Source organism: Cyphomyrmex costatus, unplaced genomic scaffold, assembly GCF_001594065.2.
Source record: "Cyphomyrmex costatus isolate MS0001 unplaced genomic scaffold, Ccosl1.0 scaffold146, whole genome shotgun sequence".
NCBI classification, from domain to species: domain Eukaryota; kingdom Metazoa; phylum Arthropoda; class Insecta; order Hymenoptera; family Formicidae; genus Cyphomyrmex; species Cyphomyrmex costatus.
The window spans coordinates 713660-737003 of record NW_017275457.1 but is presented as its reverse complement, the minus strand read 5'-3'; the positions used below and the strand labels follow the sequence as shown (position 1 = coordinate 737003).

At 34.0% G+C, this 23344-nt stretch overlaps 1 protein-coding gene across 3 annotated transcripts in view; it reads right to left on the bottom strand.

The window, feature by feature from the left end:
- Positions 1 to 1038: 1038 nt before the first annotated feature.
- Syt7 (Synaptotagmin 7) overlaps positions 1039 to 23344 on the bottom strand; it is a 156282-nt gene continuing 133976 nt past the window's right edge. The window contains exons 1-9 of one of the 3 annotated variants that reach the window (XM_018551774.1): positions 20259 to 20323; positions 14691 to 14702; positions 10263 to 10446; positions 8872 to 9012; positions 5027 to 5174; positions 4428 to 4537; positions 2419 to 2587; positions 1904 to 2116; positions 1039 to 1386 (exon numbers count right to left, since the gene is read on the bottom strand). In XM_018551774.1, the coding sequence (XP_018407276.1) occupies positions 1286 to 1386; positions 1904 to 2116; positions 2419 to 2587; positions 4428 to 4537; positions 5027 to 5174; positions 8872 to 9012; positions 10263 to 10446; positions 14691 to 14702; positions 20259 to 20323 (1143 nt within the window). In that variant the 3' untranslated portion in view covers positions 1039 to 1285. Of the gene's footprint in view, positions 1387 to 1903; positions 2117 to 2418; positions 2588 to 4427; positions 4538 to 5026; positions 5175 to 8871; positions 9013 to 10262; positions 10447 to 14690; positions 14703 to 20258; positions 20324 to 23344 lie in introns of those variants that run through there. The other 2 variants (XM_018551772.1, XM_018551773.1) reach the window with 2 other exon arrangements.

Below are 23344 nucleotides of genomic sequence, written 5' to 3'. Positions count from 1 at the left end.
AACGTTTAATAGAAATATAAACGTCTTGAATGCAATTTGTAACCCCGCCATTACGCTGACGTGGTATTCATTGTTTAAGAAAGCTCGTCGGCTTTGCAGTTCAGGTTCCATGCTCTTGAGATAATCTCCTTTAATTAAACAGTTGAAAGAGCAAGTAAAAGAACGCGACATGTAATATGTCTGTCATTATTTTATCGCTTTTAACCTCAAGTCAATTGTCACAGTAGCAAAATTTCGTACTGTACGCAAATTCTCGATCCACGATCGAGTTTCAACAAAAGCTGTTACTAAACTAACATCGCTGTAGTAATAACGCGAATTTTTATCCATAAAAATATCACTCTTCGTTTGTGCAAAAGAATGAAATGCGTATCTCGTTCATCTACTTGCTCCTTTGATTTTAATATTCTCAATTCCGACATGTTCTTGAACGCGTGTACACTCAAACAATATAAAAGCCCGGCAAAACGCCTACGGGACATTTAAATGCGACGTTCTATCAAACATTCGCGCAAAACTGACGAGCAAAACGCTCGGCTTGTTCGTTCTGGAACAAACGATCGATTTTACCTGTGGTATAATTTTGCAGATCTCATGTCGTTAAACACCGCACCGGGCGGTAATGAGGCGGACACGGATAAGAAAATGGGAGGGAGGGATGGAGAGAAGAAGAGGTTGAGGAAATAAGAGGAATGGCACCTGATGTGCTCGGAGAGGCTGCCCGATTTCGCTACGACGGAAGACTGAGTCTCCAGCCATTAGCTGTGACCCTCCTCGTACGAATGCTGCCGTCGTCGATGCGACTATCAATTTCTGCAAGATTTTAACGTATCTCATCACTCTTATCGCCTAATATCCTCGCCGATCGCATCGAAACATGCGTTTAGAACGCTCGATCGCACGCTCAAAACGCTTGACAGATTAATCAATATACTAACGACAATTTGTCACGCACGTTGCTCGTTAATATGCAATGATAGCTCAACAATAGATGATAACGAGAACGTATCGGATTCTTAATCGTGATTAACACATAATCGGCACTGCTCCCCGACGACCAGCGTCGCTAAGAGCACTCCCGCGCGATGCAGAGGAGGATATTGTACAATCGTCAATGTACGGGTATCTCTCGTTGAGAGATCGGTTGCGATCGGGTGAAGGATATCGAGCAAAAGAGGGGAAAAAAGTGTTAGCTCGTTAACTTTGACGGGCGACGCACCCCAGGAGGGGGAGGGGATCTGCCCGACAGAATATTATTTATCGTCGATCAGGATGAGCGTGTCCTTTATTCGGGCTTCAAACGATGCCACTGCACGATGGTCTGCCTCGGCTTTGTGATCATGTCCTGCCAATGTTTCGTTTCGCTCGCGCCACTTCCATTTTTTCCTGCAAAGGAAGTTACGTCGTACATTGTACATCAAACTCCAATTACAATCTGTTATTCGTTTCTATGACGTTTAATTACAACAGTTACTTGACTACACGCTGAAACGTTACTTTAGCGCAAAAAAGGACTTCGAATTTCAAACATTAAACATTTTTTTTAACAAAATGCAATTATTAAAATTCTGAGTTTAGGTCAATCCAAACGTGTGACATACTATAATAAGTATGTGCTATACAACTCAATTGACCCGACGATCTCTTTTAGAAGACAAATAATAATTATAAAAAGCAATAAAATATTATGTTCACATTTCATCTATTCTCACATACGTATGACATTCAGAAATAGAAAATCGAACAAAAAACTATCGATATTTTAAAACAAATTATATTTAACTGCCTCCATCAATTATAATTAGAAAGTTCCAGAATCTTCCATTACTTAAAATCTATCGATATAGAACTAAGATACAGAAGTTTGTATCTAAAGATATACGTATTGAAAAGTTCAAAATACCTGCGAGCTGAATCCGACCGATCAGTTCGTTTCGTCCAATGTTGTCGAAATCCATTACCATTACATCCAATGAGCATTCCCTGATTTTCTCCCAAGGTACATTAAAGGAGAATACCTCGTTAAAAACAGGATTTAACGTGCATTTGAAAATAGGAGTCTTGCGTTTCTCGATCCTCTTGTCACCAAACTGTAGCCATACCTTGACGTACGGATCTAGAATGATAAATATTTAATCACCTATTCTCAATTTCTCTAAACAGAAAAATAGAATAAACAGAATAAAACGTATCGTTGTATAAGTAATTCTATGCGTGATGCAATTTAATTAAAAAGAATATTAATACACACAGCAAAGAATACATTTTACATTTAAAAAAAAAGTGTGTTTATGTTCCAAAATGCATAATGTAATCTCTCTCTCTCTCTCTCTCTCTCTTTTCAAAAAAGTTCATCGAGTACCTCGGTTTACTATAATACCGGAGAATGCAAGAACAATATGATGAACATAACATTACCTGATTTTCCGTTGATATCTTTAGCTTTGAGATTCCTCGCCTTCAAGAGAGTCAACGTCAATATGGAATTACTCGGATGATAGCACAGCGAGCACAAGAGTTCTCCACATTTATCTTTAGCCGGCGGCTTAAGAGCCTTCCAAAACGATGGTTTCTCAGATAGATCGACCTATAACAAACAAACCCGCGAAATATTGCTGATAATTAAAGTAACTTTTGTAATTATTTTCAAACTAATTAACAAACCAAATTTCAAATAAATTTAACATAAAGATAAGAAAGATTATAACAAGGATTTCTCTATTATATAACGAGTATTAACAAACTTTAACTAATTTTCATTAATTCCGTAGATAAACAACGTGTATGTATCGTGAACATATTCAGAAATAATGAAATCAAAACAGAAACGGAAAGTTCGTTCATGCACGTGTACTCCTCTCTCTCTCTCTCTCTCTCTGCATATCTTTATTAAAAATTATACTCTTTAAGAGAGCATTTGCCATATTATCATTAATACGTTCGTCACGTTTGTCTGTTATTAGGGTATATACAATGAACGCGAGATAATTAGTATTCTGCTCGGAGTGATCACGTGCGGACATAATAGTTAATTGATATCATATGTTGCAAATTACAAATGCAAAATTTTTGCAGCATAAACATAGCCTGAATTACATGAATATGTCACGCTTCGCGTGATACAAATTAGTCATTTGAAACTCGGTCTACGGTCGTTATTTAAACAAAAAAATCATTTGCCCCAAATTGTCACATATTATTACAATTGTTATTACTATTAATAAATTATTTTATCATGACGTTATGTATAACGTAAAATATTCTGTATAATATTAATCTTTTTTTCTGTATAATATACATGCACACACATGCACAAACGACAGTATGTGAGATTTGTGCAACGGCCCATTCGCGACACCGGCATATATCATGAATTGCTCCTGGGAAATGAATGTGTGCATAAGATAGAATTATCACACGCGCGTGTTCCCCAGTGTTGTTGTGCGCGCAGATTAATCCACTATTCGATAGATCCATCTCCGATAATATTGATATCAAGCTAGAATTATATTGTCATTTGGTCCCCGACATAATTAATAAATTAAAAATTACTCCAGCTAAAAAAAATTACAATTTCTGTAAAAAAAATATCTGCTAAAAATTCGGCCATTTTTTAATTATCTTCAAAAATTTATTTACAAAAGAATTTAGATGTATTGCAAAAGAAATTATATTTTTTTAATAAATTTCACAAACAAATTTATATAAATAATTTAAAGAAATATTTTTGTTTTCATAATTTTTTAAATATATCAAATTTTTTTAAATACATTACAAATAAATATCCAATATTCGAATAAATAAGATACTTTTATACAATATTGTAGTAATATATAAATATAAAATATTTTAAAACAAAAATTATATTGTTATTTGAATGATACATTTAATAATGATTTTATTATAATAATTATTTATATAATGCTCATTTAAATGCACATATATATGTATGCGTGTGTGTATGTATATTCGATGTCTATATCTAATTATTATTTCTTTAAACATAATTATTCTACAATTCTACAATATTATTACAAATATCGAACTTATAATTTTACTTTATTTTATGATAAACTGATTGTTTTACTATTTTGTTACTAATAATTGTTAAAAATTCACTTTTCGCATCTTGTGTAAGTTTCTATCTGAAACAATTAACAGAGTGGTCAATTCGTTCGAATAACAATTCTACGATAATGGATATGTTCTTTAAATGATAATTGCATGATAACGAATAATAATTACAAGATAAGAGTCGAAAGCCGACAGATGCAAAATACGAGACGCGACATATGCAACACGTCAGATTCCACATACATATCTGTTGTAAATCCTATTGCCATAGCATGCGAATCCCTTAATCCGTATCTACCGCATGTAATAATTGAACCGCGCAAATTGCGAGCAGGCACGTCTCACCAAATTACCTGGCAAAGCGGCAGAAACATTTCCCCTATGGAATCGTCCCTCGAGAATCGATCATAGTCGAAGACGTGTAGATGTAGTACCCTACTCTGCAGCTTCTGTATGGGAAAACCTGAGAAAAGAGAATCGGCACATAAATATGCGTACTTCGCTATATCATAATATCTTTGTTGACCGATCCAAATTTAATTACATTTTGTTTGTACGATAAATATATAAATTCTCTTTTTTTAATTTGTAAGCAATCCGTCTTTTGTATTATCAAAATATTGCGTCGGCGTTGAATAAACATTTCGACGTAATTTCTCGTCCACGAAGAAAAATTAGATGCGAGACAAAAATTTACATGTATTCCAATTTTTGTCTGGCAGATCTAATCTTAAGTAGAAGATTGTATCAGGTCGCTTTGTTATTTTCAGATTGTTACGGTCCGCAGCGATTTCCTTAAACCAGTTTAACGAAATCAGATACAAATGTTGCTGTCTTATACCCACCGCACGAAATAAAATTGCTTTGCATTTTATTCCTTTCCCCGCGTTTACCTCTGGGAAAAAGTTAGTGGATCAATGCGAGAAACATTTTGTCAAACACGTGCGCTTACCTTCGAAATAGAACGTCTCGTTCCATCTTGGATTCAACGTGCGCCTTTTGATTTTTGTCTCAAGTCGGTGTTTCTTGTCCGGTAGCAACGTTACACGTACGTACGGATCGGAAGTACCTGACAAATCCTTCGCCGGCAGATCTTTACCCTAAAGCAAATCGGATATCAGTATGAAAGGGTGAGGACGGAATTTTAAAGAACAACGAACTTTCGATCGTCCCTTAAGCTTCCCATGATTACGGGAAAAGTACCTAAATTTTCGTGTACTTTCGCATTAAGTCCTCTCACGGAAAGTGAAGTTCGACGTAAATCTCTCTATACATACAACTCTACGAAGCCTGCATAATGTTATAAACAAAGCCGGATCTTCCATTCGATTATATGTATGTACCTCTGTAACAGCATAAAATGCCGAAAAATATTTTGGTTCACTTACGAGTGAACGAATAGGAGAAAAGATACGCAAAAAGTGTCTTTAAAAAAAAAATACGAAAAGAAGACAGGAAAGTGACGACACTTGAGCCGCTTTGAGTAATACGACTCGCAATATTTCAAAATAGAAAAAAGAAACACATTTTATTCCACATACGGAGAACGTATATTAAAATGAAAATGTGCAATATGTGTCGTTAAAATCCGGCTTTATTTATATTTATATACATAGCTGTTACTTCGTTCAAAATGTTATAGGACATGCGCATTTGTCTACCGAAGGCTGGACGGAGATACACGTCTTTGTTTCCGTTGCATCTTACAAAGCTCTCGTCTAAGTCTCTCAAACTTGTATACGTAAGAGAATTCACAGAGTTCACGATGTACGCGCAACAGCCTCTGTATAATAGAACACAGTACTAGTATCGTCCTGAGACAGATTGTGAGCATGTGAGCAGCCCTTGTGTGCGCAATGTACTGTTGTCGATATACTGTTAATGGGAGCTGCATAGACGGGGAAACAAAATCAATAACCGCCCTTAACGGCCTCGATGGCTGCCCTGTGTTTTGAAAAATAAGTTCCTGCCTGAAAGTGCCCTCTTTCCAACTTTTCGCGATGGCTCGTTTGAAAATAAGTCGCTCGTGGCCTTGAAGGCATTTACGCCGGAGGTGGACGGTCATTTTTCATTTGGCTGTCAGACCGTTTCTCGGAACTCCATAACGTCATTATGCCGACTCAAATTTCTCGCGAAGAACGATTCCCCGCGATTTAAAGTATCACAAAACTTTACAAACTCCGAGATTACGACATAGAAGTAAAAAAAAAACAAAAAATGTCCATCTAACAAGAAAAGAATTCCCGTGCAAATGTGATTGCGAAGATATCCTTTTTTATTCGTGGACTATTAAAGACATTAAATTACATTTTGCCGATTACATCGTTAATCTTTTAATTTTTTTGTTTAAATTCAAGTTTTATACACGTATACCATATAACTGAAACGTGGAATTCAGATGTGTAAAATATTTGATGTTGATAACTGAAATAAAAATTAAAAGATGTAAGAGGAAAGATAGAGCTCGGTTAAATTTCCGCCAAGGAAAAATCGATTTCTCTCAAATCGACAAAATTTATAACTGTAACGTATGTAACTTCATGGCATACGTATGCTTTACACGAGTATTTGTGTACGAGAAATTTCTACCTTCGAGTTTACAAATTACGAAGATATTGAACGTGAATGGAATAAACGCGATGTCTTTGGTGAACGCTTGGTTGAACATTTCGAGGTGTCGCGACAAATTTTCACGCTACCAAACACACGAGGCAGCTCGCGAAAATAAGAATTTTTAAGGTCGGAAGCATATTTGCGCTTTCATCGGAGGTACATTCCGAGTCATTTATGATGTGCATTAACCACGAAAAATACATTTCGGACGAAATTAACCGAACAGTCTAGAAAAACAGAGATATACTTCATGCAAATCATGTTGTGCTCGCGTCAAATTCCGCTGGAATTAATGAGATATAATGTGGAAAATAAAAACAGCCACATTTTTAATAATTTTACAGATATAATTTGACACGCTGTTAGAAACATATTGTATATAACAAAAAAAAAAACAAATTGTAATGCATCAAAGCATTCTATTAAATAATTCAACAAGCGATTAAATATTCGCTAAGGAAAATAGGTCGGATGCAAATTGAGTGAGAAATAAAATTTTTACCGGCATACTCCTTTGATAAACTGCGCGATAATGCTACGCGCAATTTCATTATAATTTTTTTTCATTAAAAGTAGTATATAGTTGTATCCTCGTGGCATAAAGAAATTAATATTACATTTTCGTAATAATAATGTAATATTACATGTCTCTACGGGATGAAAAGTAATTATATGTTAAAGCTTCCGACAATATACATTAACATAAAATTTGTGTGCACCAATGCATATCGATATGATTACATAAACGATGCACTTTTGTATTTAGAAAGATGTTCTCCAACTACCGAGATCTTGGCACGATAATTTTCACCGAGGAAAACAAGAAAGCGGTGCCCGAGTGTTTCGCTTAATGTCGGATTAAATCGCGCGAGGCGAAAACGTTTGGAAAGAATTTATGCGTTTGTTTACAACAAAAGTCCTCGTCCCGTTGAACATTTCGCTTTTTCCCCGAGGTGGTCGAGCGATGAGTTTCAAAAGTCCCCCTTTCCCTCTGTCGCACTATAACAGGAAGTAATGTATGACGTCCCAGTTTACCATCAGGATACATATTTTCGCGCACGTACAGATACATTTTTCGGTGTGGCAATGCGTGTCTCGTGTCGACGATTTATAACAGCCCTTATCGACATGGCCGGTAGCGTAGCAAAACCAAAAATCAAGCTAATGGGCCCACCTACATATCCCGGTTTTACGTTTCCACAGCCTGTGTCGGCACACAACTGTCGACAACGACAGAAATGCGCATATCAATTTATTTACGTAATTTGTTTACGTAACACACCGTTATACACGAATTGGATCGAGAAAGCCATTTTTTACTTATTTCTAAATATTTTTGTTCTGCGCTTTTCAAACTCTCAATGTGGACGGCATCAATCGAAGTAAATCGATTTACCCCCGCGTTGGCAATAAGATTTTATCAAATTTCGATTTGATTAATATTTACGTAGTAGGTCCAAAGCTTGCGATCCGAGGATATAAAAAAGATAATAAAATGAAACGACCATTTTTATTTCTTTATATAACTTTTTATTTCAATATACGTTTTTTAAAATAATAAACTAAATTTTTCATACCGCACTGAAAAAAATATTCTGAATTTTTGTCCTTAAAATAGTTTAACATTGCGGAGATCACTTCTTCATTAACAGTACATTTTTTTTTTTTCATGTAAATCGAACTTCAATTGTGAGAATAAAACATAGTTTTTGATAATAAAAAATAATTTTTAAAATTGAAATCCGATTTGTGCATGGAAATAAATTTATCAATGATTAAATAATACCACAATGTTACATAAACTGTTAAAACAAACATTCACAATATTTTTTAGTGGTATAGAAAAATGTATATAATGGATTAAGATAAAGAATGGTTATATTAAATTATATATATATATATAAATGGCTATTTTATTTCATCGCCTTTTTTCTATCCTTAAACAGGAAACTTTTTGATCTTACTACGTATATTACGTCTTCTTATATTTTACATAAAATTGCATCGACATGACGTATTATTACGATCTCTTATTGGAATAGAATGTAGCGATATTCCAATCGCTCATGATCGACGTGTGCGTCACACGCAAACATGACAATATCGAAGCAAACGGCTGACAGGCATGTTTCAAAGAGCTAAGTACCAAGAGGAAGCGTATTCATATACGAAACTTCGACTGACCTGTATGATGCGCAGAATGAGCGTACTGTTCTGGAAGTCGTACTCGAGGCTGAAGTGGATCTGGCCAACATTCTCGCTCGGTTCCGAATTATCAATGTACATGTCGACCAAGGAGATGGATCTGCTCTGTAGAAACGCTTTCTGAAACACACAGATCGCCGATGCTATTGTTACCATCGCTTCCATCCTATTTCGTGAAAGATTCTCAAAATTCTTATCAAAATATATTTCGCTAAGAAGAATATGTACAGTTAAAGAAAAAGAAAGAGGGAAAAGGAGAGAATTTTTTAGTAAAACGTAATCTTCTTAAAATCTCGTATTACAAGAAAAAGATCTGAGAGAGAAAGAATTAACTGTCGTTAAATATCACGTTTGTCTCCAACACGCGAAAATTTACCATCTCCGTGTCTCAAGCTGCAGCGTGTACAACTTAATTATATCGCAAGAGCATAAATGCATTTTGTTGTAATTACAGATCAGTTTCTACGTTAAACAAAATTATGTCGCTTACACGTTATTGCAATTAGTCTCAATTTTACTTTTAGAACGCAACATCGTGACAGTCTCCAATTGCATACAGAATTAATTTGATGATTGCTGTTCTAGCTTTGAAAAATAATAGTCCTTCACATATTTCAAATAATTATAATCCATGTTTAAATTACTATCTATCTAAAAATTTCTAGTTCAAAGATATAAAAAAAAGTAATAAAAGGAAATATTTTTATTTTTTACTATAATCACGTTTCATTTTAACGTATTTTTCCGAACGATGAATACATTTTTCTATACCTTCTTCATCACTGATAAATTTTTTCCACGAGAATTAAACTTCAATTTAAAAAATAAAAACTAATCACCAGAGAGAGGCTATAAAATAAGTAATGAAAAAATAATCTCCGCAATGTTGAACTATATTTTAAGGACAAAAATTTTTAATATTTTTTAGTGATATAGAAAAATGAATTCATCGTTCTAAAAAATAAAAAGTAATGATGTCAAAAAATATTTTAAAATAGTTATTTTAGTTTACAATCCTTTTTATATTCTCAGTGAACTTGAAAATTTTTAACTTTGTTATGTATAACTCGTGTTAAAATTTAAGACAGGCTCTTACTTATAATTTTATGTACCGCATAAGATAAAGTACATTTTTCACAAAAAAAACTTTCAAAATTAAGTGAATGTACATAAAAATATATATATATGTGTACGGTATATACTAAAATATACGATATATAAAGTTACAAGTAGAATTTTATTCCAAAATCTGAGGTGGCAAACTAGATTACGAAGTGAGAGGTTTGCGATGGTCTTCGAGATTATCTCGTTATCATGATTGATATCCGCGTCGTCGCGTCGAAAATCAAGATGAACTTTAGAAAGCTTACCGAGGGGTGTTCTCCTTTGACATTCTGTAGTTGCTTGTTCTGTGGCCCGGTGGTCGGTGTACGAGGTTCTACGCTTCCGGCATTGCTGGCGCCGCTTCCTGGTGCCGCTGTTGCTCCTGCTACACCGCTCGCGGGACCGCCGCTACCACCCGCCGGAGATTTGCTAGAGGGACTACCGGTCGTCCTAGAAAAAAAAAAGACGCAAAATTCATCATATTACATTATCCACATTCGCATTCACTTCCAATAATTCTTTTCTTTTTTCCTCTTCTTGTCTCCCCTGTCACTTTTCAACAGGGCAGTAGTGTCATCGCAGAATTGCCTGGGACAGCGTTGAAGAGATACCAAAGCGACATTTGACAATGTTTATTCGTTTCATTAGTCTTTAAAGTTTAGTCTTCAATTATCGTCACCAGAAAGGCTGAATAATTTTAAACATAACTTGTCTTTACTGTATTTTTTTACGTAATTACTAGAAAGAGTCAGTCTTTCGTTTTCGTCTTACATTATTTTTACGTTTCTTTTTTCTTATCTCTACAAATAGATATTTCAGCTTTCATGCACACCATGATTTTTTTTTATTATGTTGTATTACAATTTCACATATATTTTGAGAATATCAAATATTTAATCAAATTAAATATCCAATTGATTAATCCAGAATCACGAAGCGTGGAAATTGCGCGATTGTTCAATTTCGACCTATGCGAGCTGCACATTTATACAATTAAATCTGTCGCCCACAATTGCTTCTGACAATTACCCGCCGCGTTTTATTTTACACACAATGGTAAATTAATATGAAAGTCTAACGAGATAAATATTGTCATTGCTGTAGCGAAGTTAACGCTTTTGAAACACCTGATTGATTCGAAACTTGCTGACAATCAGGGGGAATGGGGTTCTTGTTGGCCCCCTTCTCCCCCTGTGATGCATGCACAGGCTTATCAACAGTGGCGTACATACATCCCACCGATACGTTTCTGTAACGTATATTAGGCATAATAGGCGACCTAGGATCTAGATAAATCTTATCGCTCCGACTACTGTGTCGCATCTACTGCGAGCACACTATGCTGCTAATCGAGACAGCATTCTCTCGCAGGCACGCAAGCCGATACGCTTCGAGCATGTCATCGGCTTATTAATAGTTGCTGTTTACCAGTCGCAACTGCGGAGCGTCCATAACTGTGCAGAAACGGCTGAAGCCACGGCGGGAGAAAAATAAATTTACTGCATGAACATTATAAAAAAAAAAAATAATAAGGAGGAAAAAAAAATCGATGCGAGTATGCAGGCTTAGAATGCTCGGTACGGAGCTAATGATTTTGTCTACAAAAGGATAAAAAAGAGAATAATCACAAATCTCACAAAACAAAAAGAAAGGTAATTACGTCATCCAGTAATGTGGAGATGCTCTTATTAGATAAGTATACAGATCGAAGTATACAGATTGTATGTAAAGTGCGCTCAAGCTTCGTGAATGTATAAATCACGCAAGACATTGAAGAATAACTATTGATACGTACCTATGCAAATTAATACAGGTATATTGATATATAAATTGTATATCAAATTCCGATGAAACGAGTAAAAACTATTCTGCTAATTAGTCGATGATGTAACAAATGCGTTGTACGTTCGTTAATATTATACCAATTAAATTTGTTATACCTGCCGTAGCATTCGCATGCTTTTCTATATAAGCTCCAATTTGTGCAGATACACATTAAAATAATCTGCAAATCTATTACATCATTTGCAACGTCGACGTAACCGTGTCCATGTTGTTCAAAATGCAAAAATGCAGGTCCCGTGCTTTTTACTCGCAGAAATCAATCACGTCATTGAACAGTTACATCTATCTCTCGCTCGTGTATACCTATATGTGAAAGGGAAAAATATACATTCGCATAAATTTCTTTTATCCGATTAAAGCTCTCATGCACAGCAGATATATTTTACCGGATCGGCGAACTCCCTTATTTACCGCGATTCTCTATTCATAACTCATAAATAAGAATGAGAAAAAAATCCGTGTGTACGGAGATATATAGGAAAGTGCATCGTGCAACACCTGCGATAGTAGCCGGCATAAATTTAGATGACCGTCGTCGCCGTGGCGTATCGAAACGATTGATTAAAAAAATTTTACTTCGCGCAAGATCGGTTCCACATATATCTCCTAAACGTTATAAGTTATAACTGCGAAAAAAGAACTACGTTTCAGCGGAAGATACATTCGGGTGAACTATAAAAATTTTGCTAGTATTGACGAAATGCTCGTTAATTCGCCCTGTATCGCTGAGTAATACCGAGTGTGAAAACAGATCTTTGTGAAAATTAATGCTCTGCCGCGGCTTTATATTCCGATATAGAATGAGTTCGGTAAGATGATACACGTATTGGATTTACGAGAAATTAAATAAAAGAAATATTAAAATATCAAACAATTAAAAAATATTGAACCATAATTCTCATAAAACTAATTTTCTCATCTCGTTTTACACATTTAATTAAAATATATATTCGCGTAATTGTTTCGTTCAATAATAAAATCGAACAAATCATAAACTATAATTAAATTTGATAATTATTATCTCGTTATTATTTCCAATCTAATGAAATATTCCAAAATGTGTATTAAAAAATATAATATATTAATAATATTAAAAGATCAAAAAGAGACAACGATTCTCTTTCCCAATTTAGTTTCAAAATGCTTAAAAGTGTACCATTTAAAATATAATATATGTATAACAGATACGGGGAATAGTGCTATACAAATATTACGAAATTTATATCGCAAACATTCTCGTATCTTAAAATACAACTTTGTGTTTAACATTCCGGTTTTAATCGATAATTGCAAATTCTAATTCATCGCTAATTGCTCGATATTGTTCCAATATTACGGCCAATTCTCAACAACTGCGTTATGAACAATAATTACCGTAAGACGTCGGCCCGCCTCATCAATATACCTCTGGGCAAACGGGAAACTTGAGCGTACAAATTTGCCTCGATACCGGCTTCATAAACCGCCTGGACGCTTGTGTCGGCACACGAGAGAATTTCGGACCTGTAATACGAACTAACGCGGCAAGCAAACGCGACATTTAAGCGCATTTGCAAAAGGTTAAGGACGTAACAATAGGCAAATCGTACCGGGCGATAACGGAAACGCCTGCGATACGTTGTTTTCAGCCATGGCTCTCGACAACGCGTAACTAGAAACCATACAGGATTCAGCCGGTGCCGAGCGGATGCACAGCTGCGGAGAGGCTCATTGTATTCAGCCCGAGCTGAATAGCGACCGCGCATTCGCGGAACTAAGTTTTATGAGAATAGTGTGTAGTAGAAGTTTCACCGCGGCGTGTACTCGTATTTATCAGAAACTCCTGCCGCGTGTAAATAGCATAATGCGCGAACTTGCATTCAAAAATTCTGTGTCTAAGGGAGGCTTGACGCGTAATGAGGAAATCACGTCTGGAAAATCAACGTCGACGGAAATCAGATTTAGTCTCTCTATCGTAATTAATTTCGATCGAAATTAATTCCGCCTCCGATTACTCAACCCTAAACTAAAACGTATGGAATCCATTATAGCGAACTCTTCGACATTTTTTATTTCACATCTTTTTTACCTCGTCTAATTGTAAACGATTTTATACTGGTTACGATTAATCCTGTTCGTACATGCAACGTTTTCTTTTTTGTTTTTCCTAAACCAGTGAAACGTACGATCGAGTGATGTTGATTCGAAGTTGTTAAAAAATATCGAAAAATTGTCTATCCATGTAATGCTAACAGCGAACGTTTGTATTGTAAATGCTGTTAGTCCGACGTCGCTGGTTGTGTAAACAAGATCTTTCGTATCTACTCGATAGCAGGCGTGTATATTAACGTACGTACGGCGTGTATTTGTGCAGGCGAACAATAACGGTGCGGTTCCAGAGTAAAGAATAAGGTATATAAATTCAGTGGTGTGTGATTCGCGCGCGCGAACGCACCGATCGAACTGGACATCCTCGAGCAGAAAGCGCTATCACTACTAATAGCAGACTGTGAGAATTACTTGACAAGTACAGTAGCAGACAGGCATAGAAGACAGTAGTTCGAAAAGTAGAGACTGTGGAGTTTGTCGTGAACACAAACGCCAACTACAGACAAGACAAACAGCGTCGCGTAGTAGTCATCGATGCTCATCGACGGGCAAGACAAAAGAAGCTGAACGAGCTTCTTCGACGAAGTAGAACTACTTACACAGTTAAAGTAGCGCCGATCGGTGGACAGTGTAATCCGTTAGAGAAGAGAAATCGGAAGAGAAGGTAAGAAGAGAAGAGATAAATGTGAAGCGCAGCATAGAACAATGAATCGTTTATTAAAAGTGTCGCATTTTATTTCGCACAGGTCGTTCATACTTACTCTAATTGCGCTCTGCGGTTCCGATCGCATTACAGTGAAACGAGGCATGAAACAGAAAAAGAGCAGTGATTAATTAATTAACTGGACACACGTATACACACAGGCACACGCCGCACGACGAATCAACGATACAGTTCGTGACATCGGACAGAGGGGGGGTTAAAAAGGAGCATCGCACCAATTCGGAGAGACAACACACAACATTGAAACGTCGTAAAAAATATATCTCTTACAAATTTCAAATTACGAACGAAGAGAATCACAAAGGAGAAAAGAAAAAAATGCGTGCACTGACACGTTCAAGGATAGTTCTTGACATGAAAATCCATATTGTAAGTCTCAACAGCTTACAGACAATGCGATAGTGAGAAACATCGTCGAGCAAACGCTACAGCAAACTGTAGTTAACGAAGCGATAGTATCTTCCAACATTTAACCCGGGCACAAAGAAGTTTCAATACCTAGAATGCTCGGAGTTAATTGCCGTCTCTCTCGTTAAAAATGGAAATTTAAGTAGAAAGAAAGAGATTCGTATAATAATTTTATTAACGTTAGATACGGCCGTATATTTCCATCTTCGTAATTGCGCGGCGTAAAATTACTGCTCGAGTCGCTACTTTGTAGAGACTATCAGTGGATAATCTGTAAATAATAGTGTCGACCATCGATAATAATTACATCAATTATTTCAAAATCCATTTTCATCATCTTGAGCCCTTTCAGCTTAGGGAGTATAAAGTTTGATCAAACTCCTACGAGTACGTATATATAATTTACATATGATGTGGTCAGTCAGAAATTATCCTATCTGTATGTATAATTAATATATAGATTAATATATAGTAACAAATCAAAAGGGAATATCTCACGTATTAATATCATATTATAATATTATTCATTTATTAATACGAAATTATTACTTTTTTTTTAAAAAAAAAAGAACAATGTATCATGTAGAGAATATTAATAAGTCTGTTATAAACCGCTATTGTTTATTGTATTGTTATAATCATTAACGATATTAATTCCAGATTTAATTAAATCTCTTCAAAATCCAATAAAAATATACAATACGTGATGTAACTAATAAAATTACAAGGGTTAAGAGAGAGAAAACTTTTAAAAAAAAACCTGCTAAATTTTTTAACAAGATATCGTTATTTTTTCGTATTATACGTCCGTATCAATTAGGTAGGACCATTAACTCATTTCTTATTAGAATATATCATCCTTCATTATGACCACAACCGCGGAACGCCTATCGATATTCAATAGCCACATTTGACTTCGCATTATTGCGGAATTATAGAGTATATATATATGCATGTGTTTGTTAGGAATTCAGTAACTCTGAAACGAAAATAGATACATGTACTGATAAATGAACAACACTCTATGGGATACAATATGCGATCTCGCAGACGATATCGTGAAAGTTTTGATATTAAATCAACCGCACAGCAGCGTTTCGCTCGATTCGCATTACATACGTTACTATATTAAAGATTAGAGATTCGCGCACACATGAGAAAATCGATATATGTACTTCATATAGTACTATTTGTATGTGTGTGCGTGTGTGTTTTAGGTAACAAACTTTCGGAATTAACTATTTACGTAGCCGTTTTTATCCCAACGTATCGACAACTCGATCTGATATATCTGGAAAATTTAAATTTGTATAGAGGGATTTTACAAAATCTACGAAATAAATACATTTCACTTCAAAGATTTTGCAATTTGAAATTACACAATTCAAACTCTGGAATCTCGAATTAAAATTTATGCAATATTTGTTAGATGAAAAATATGTGTATTGTATACACATAAAGAGAAAAAGTTATACACACATTAAAAAACTATTGTATTAAAGCCCCTGTTGGGACATTTTAGTTCTACATTATGAAAAGATACATTTTACAGTCTTCCTCTCTTTCAGATTATAATTATTTTATCGTTATATGCAAGATTATATTACAATTATAAAGGAACTGCTTTTCTTTTGTTCAAATCTCCCTAATCGGTCTCTTCAGGCTCATTCGTGCATCGTTTGTTAACTACGTTAAAACTTGTAGAATTAGTGCCACATAATTAACACATAAACCTTAAATCACATTATTTTTGTTAATCCTTTTCAAATTTTAAAATGTTTGTTTTTAAATTAGAGCTTTTCATGTATAAAAAGAGTTGTTCCTTTCATACATGAAACATTTCTTCTTCTCTAAAATGTACTAGAAATGGAGCGAATATAATGTCAAAAAATTAATATACTTAAGTAAAAGTATTGAAACTTGTGCGAAAAATAAAAATAATAATGTACGATCATCTCGTGTACGAAACATTAAAGTGGCTCGTATTGTTTCGTTAGATACCCCCAACATGGTGTTTCAGGAATTAATAACGTTGCGTGTAGTACACACACACACACATGTACATTCTACAGGTTAATCGATAAAGTTACTAAGTAGAGAACAATATAAGAACGAAAATGGCGCACATACACCGTCACTTTTTTGTCACACTCGATTTAACTCGACGTGAAAAGCGAGCATCGAATGACAGTAAAACATACAAAAAAAACTTAATTAATTAAAAATGAATAATTAATTGGATATACGCAAACTGCTGCAGTTTTAACTTCATTAATTAGTGAAAAAAATTCTACATTACAATATTATTTAAAAATCTACAATCGAGATCGATTTATCATGTCTTGTATTGGAAAAAAATTTATATAATAATTCTTACTAAAAAAAACTCCGCGAAGCTTCGATAGAATGAAATTATTTTAGAAGCTAATTAACTTTAAATTATCGAGATAAGTTGAAACAGAAATTTTTGTGTTTGCAGACTCTGCAGCGAGTTCTTAATCAAATATTTAAATCGAGTATAATCTTAGAGAAATTTATTAAGTTGGAAATATATATTAAACCAACTATGATAAGAGAACGTCGTAGAATAGAACTTTAATAAGATCACAAAAAAGATCTAAGGAAAACTCAATCCCTTCATCTTAATCATAAAAAAAGAATAAAAAACAAAATTATCATCGATAAGTATCTCCTTATATGCCTTATATCTTTTTTATATATTAAAGATTTCTTCTCATATTTTTTAAATTATAATTTTCTCATATATTAAATTTGGTGAAATTTAATTCAATAAAATTAGATGAAAAAGGTAAATTAATTTTGTAGATTTTCTGTTTTATACTTTTAATTAATATAAGAAAGATTTAATAAACAACCGTTTCGCTTTTGATTCGCTATTTGATATAATTTGAATTTGCCGATTTCAATTCGCCACGTCACCTGTTCGTTATGCCCTAACGTGTTTCGACGACAATACGTGATTAATTTAACGGCGTTATCATTCCAGTACGTGCGTATGTACCTAATCTGTTGCCGAATCGTGAACATACCGGCAATGTTACCTTAGCATTTCAATTAAATAATTGAAACGCTTCTACAAAAATGTCAAGCTATTCCACCAAACGCATTCTCTAAATATTTCATATTGCAATGTTAGAACGTGAAATAGAAAGAAACAAAATTTTATTGTATATTTGTTCATATAATAAAATGAATTTATTGAGAGTGAATGTAGGAGATTAGTTTGCAAGTTACAACTTTCTAATATGAATTTCTTATTTTGAAATTTTAAAAGACTTGAACTTTAAAAAACTTTTTTTTTTAATTATTGCATTGCATCTCTTTAAAAAAAAAGACAAATTCTTCTTACAATTATAACATATCATCAATAAAATGAAGATATTTTATATCAGGGTTGGTCAAAATCATATTTTACACATATTTTAAACTGTTTTATACATGCTTAATCGATGCTTTTAATATGTTTTAAACATGTTTTTTAATAATACTGTTTAAAGCATGTATGAAGCATTAAAAACATATTTTTTTTAAATGCTTCGCTCTTAAAAAAAATATTATCTTTTGCCAATCTTGTTCGATGTGATGACAAATAAAGATAAGTCGTAACATAAGTCAAAAAATGTCTCATTTTATTTGAAAATCACACCAGTTTTATCTTGACACTTTCATGAAATATACGATATATTATGGCGCCGATCATTCTAATAAATAAAAAATATTACGTCAACTGAGAGTTCAAATGGCACGGATTTGCCAGTTTTCTCCTTCTTGTTTTGTATTAGGTCGAGAACGTTACGATGCTTGGCAAAAGAGCAGAAATTGCTCCTGTCGTCGCAAAAAGGCACTAAAAATACTGGAAACGGGAGCGACGGCTTGCATTTCGCGATGCTTCTTCGAGTGTCACGAAGACGACTCGATTGCTCGCCTCGAATATTTTCAAATCGAGGATGGCTATCGAGAGATAGATCCCGATGGATATTCCGAAATTGTTCGCGCTCAACGGAACGTCCTTGAGGACCATCGATGTGTAGAGAACTTTCTCACGCTGATATACAGCGCTCCTGTGGCCCTTAACTCTATCGCTGCGTTTTTTCAAAGCTCTAAAACTGTCACGTTGACGCGGAAAGTATGAAAGACGCTGAAAGGGCTTTTATGCATCTTTTCTGCGCAACACTATTTCACTGTGTTATGTTCAAGAAATCGTTCCAAGGCAAGGTCACGTTATGAAAGGTAAACTGCCTGGCTGTGTGCATAATGCATATTACTCTGACCACATCAGTTAAAGAAAAAATGTAGCACTGCGTTTAAAAAGTGGCGAATATACTACGAACCAAATCTCGTACCCAAAATATTAGTATCATATATTCAACGAAATATATAAAAATATAAAAAAAGGTAATTTAATATTATATTTATGTTAATATACACATTATCATAATTAATATATTTGTATAAGTACATACGTATATATGTATAAAAGTAAAAAGTTTATTTATATATATAATAATAATAAACTTTTTACTTTTAATCCTTCAGCGATTTTAAATTCTATAATCTGCTTTTTGCAGAAAAAACTCTAATTATTATGTCATAAAAAGTTGAACGTAAAATTAAATATATGTGTAGATCTGTTTTCTGTAGTTTCTAGTATACACTTTTAGAATTTAAGGTGAGATAATAAGTATATGTTTGATACTTGATGAAAGCGAGAAAGAGAATTCTGATGCAGTTCAGTGCAAGAATAAGAAACAAATCTTTTATACACATACATATAATATAAATATAAAAAAAACACATATAATATAAATATGTATATATTTGGAAAAAAAAAGAAATAAATGATAGTTCCAAATATCAATATTATGTGTCATTATAAAATTTTAATCGATAAAAAAGAAATTAAATTATTATACAATATCGCAATCATCTTAATTATTCCTAAGATTCTTAATTCCTTTGAACGCTCATTAAAGACTCTTTTGTAGGTTTTTCTTCTATTTATAGGTTCTTTTATTGCCGCAGACAACAAACTGTGTAGAAATTTGTACTGTTCTGTATCGCGCTGTCTATATGATACTTATCTCTAGATGTGCACTTATAGTCTCGCAGCTAAATGCTGCTTATGCTCCTTGTTGCGAAAATATGTATACTGCATACATCGTAAACGGTACTTTACCTGGTAGTGTAGTATTCGAAGAAGGCAACGAGTATCTCCAACGATCTTGACACTGCAGCCCACATAATTTTCACGTTCCAACGAATCTCAATCAGCTAATCTAATCTCACTAGAAGTTGCTAGTACTTTCATGGAAATTCCAGTCCGCGAACCTGGCGAAGTGAATTTAACGCATATTTCAAGCGATTCTTGTATCGCTCTCGTCGTTAATCCTCGTTGCCGATACATCATCCGTTTGTAAAATCGCAAAATTCGAAGGAAAAAAAAACAAAACGCGATACGACAGGCGATCGACCGATACTGCTTTATTATTTACTGTACACGCGAGTGTAAATTAAATAGAAATATACATTTTAATCTTTCCTCTGGATCCCAAAGAGCGAATGTCAAATATGCTCTCTATCCAATTTTCATTGTATAAAATTCGCAGCAAGCACGTTTGCCATATAATCCGATTAACGCAAAATTTAGTATTAGCTCTTCTAATGTCGCGACACTGTTAATTTTTCAGTTTATAAGTTTGTGAGTTTAAATAAAGCATGTTTGACGAAGTAAGTCTCAGAGCAGCGACTGTAAGGTAAAGATGAAAAAAAAACCATTTTCTTCAGTTAACTTTATGTATTTTTCAGTTAATTTTCTTCTAAGAAAATTTTATTATCTCTCTTTCTCCCTTTTTATATCTAAGTACAGAAGTACATAAAATATAAAATCAAGAAATTGCAAGAAATAATTATTTTTCTTAAAATTTTAATTTCAATTATTCGCTAATAGATTATAAAATATATGTAGGTGACTGTGTTCTTGTTTTACGTATTTATAAAAAAAAAAGTAATCAACCACGTTGCAACAATCTCCTCGAAAATTATTTACCTCTGTATGTAAGTGAATAATTTTTATTAATAAATATTTATTAAATTTTTGTTAAATTTATAAAATATCGCTGGCATTTGCAATTATAGACTTTTTAATCAGAAAAGTTCAAACGATTATTAGATTGACCGAAAATATCATATTAATACGTGATTAATTATTAAACTTTAATCTGCACACGACCACAATTGTGTGGTTCGCGTTAGAAATTAATAAAATTTACTGTATTGTATATCGTATGTATTGTTACATTACACTATATTTTGTAACAGAGACTACAACAGAATCAAATAGAAACCGTACAATTAGTTCACATAATACATGTCGTACAATCAGTTACACGATTAATGCACGAATCGACAAACATGATACATTTTCATTGATTATGTAGCAGGTAACATTAACATTATATCTATAATTATTGACTGATAAAGAGTACTTTGTTAAATGTTACAGTTATAACGCCAAATCATTAGATATGCGTCCCTCATTAAATTAAATAAACATAATAATACAAATTGACTATCTTTCGTGAATTATTACAACATATGGTTAGCCCTAACATAAAATATAAATGGAAATTGTGATATAAATTGAAAATTAATTGAGATACATTGTTCAAGTGCGAACTTTTCTGATTAGTCACATAGAAATTATTAATAAATTAATAATGTATTAAAGGACACGAAAATTAAGATTATTTAATTTGAAACATCTTTTAGTAATCACGATGCAAGATTTTGACGAAATCAGTTAGTGCAAGCAAGAAGTAAAAATGATTTACGAATGTCTGACAGGATAAGATGAACATGTAGTGACACCAATTGCGATCAGAAAATATTGCACATCACGACAGCGATAAAAGAGCAACGTCATATTTATCACCGACATCTGGCGACGTCATATGGATAGAAGCTTATACGCTACATGTGGCTGGAAGTCTTTTTTAATATGATAATGATGGATTTTTGAACATTTGATCGCGATAAAGAACGCGTCCACGTACATGCTTTTCCACGTAAAAATGAATTCCCTTTGCATAAAACATGAAGAGATTTAAAACGATCTGATGTCTCACAGATAAAAAATTTCGAGAATATCGCTTGTATATTGTGCGTATATATGCGTTATACTTCTCGTAGATCGTGATGCATAAATCATTCCTTTTGTGCCTAAAGAATAAGTGGAAGGAAACGGAATTCTTATTCTATAAAACACTATGTTATTTCCAAAGGACAAAAGGATTTAAAGACACAGTTATTTCCCTTTCTTATCCAGAGCGGCGCAATTAAAAGACTTCGTCTAATTAAAAGGACGGTATTTACGGAGGTACTAAGAAGCAAGAAACTATTCGCATTTGTCGAAAGAGGGTAACGCAAATTTGCGGAACACGTCTTACCGCGTCTAGTAATTGACGGTGACACGATTAAGTCGCGATTAAACTAGCGAAATATCGTATTTCGCCAACGCGCCACCTCGTTTGAGTCAATATTCAATAACGATGCCGTGCTTTTAACGATTATGTACGCGCGTCATGTGTGTGTGTGTGTGTGTGTGTGTGTGAAACTGTTTTAATGAGTTTCAACAAGCAATTTAGTGAGGCGTACACGGCGGTGAGCGCGCTAACGAACGTAGGTAACTTTCTTCGTTCGATATAATGATCAAGTAAGGCGAACTTTTTTCACCGCCCGCTGCAGCTTTCGTGGTCCATCGAGCGACCACAACAATGAAAAATGGCTGAAAAGCACGGAGGTACGTGAATTTTATCGGACAGAAAGAAAGGAACTTCTTGCGAAGTTGAAACATTAAACTCAGCAACGTAATCACATAAAAATTTGTACGATTTAGCAGATAAATCGTCTACATCTGCTAATATCGCAAATGTTTGTTCACGATCTTACGTGAAATCAGGATAAATAAAGGTGTAGAAAAGTGTAAATGCGAAATAAAAGAGCACACAACATATCAGTCTGAATTCTCTTCATTCATTTGTCTAATTTCAAAAATTAAAAATACATATATGATATACCTACACACGTTTCATTAATTTGACATGTATTTTACTCGTTTACTTTGACAATTTTAGTCTTTCCGAATATCTTTTATTATTTTTCGCTGTTAATTTTTTATTTCTTTGCAGCGTTTATTTCTGCAGATGAAAATCTAATGCGCGAGATAAGCAATCGGCGGAAAGTTTAACGAGACAAATTATAAAT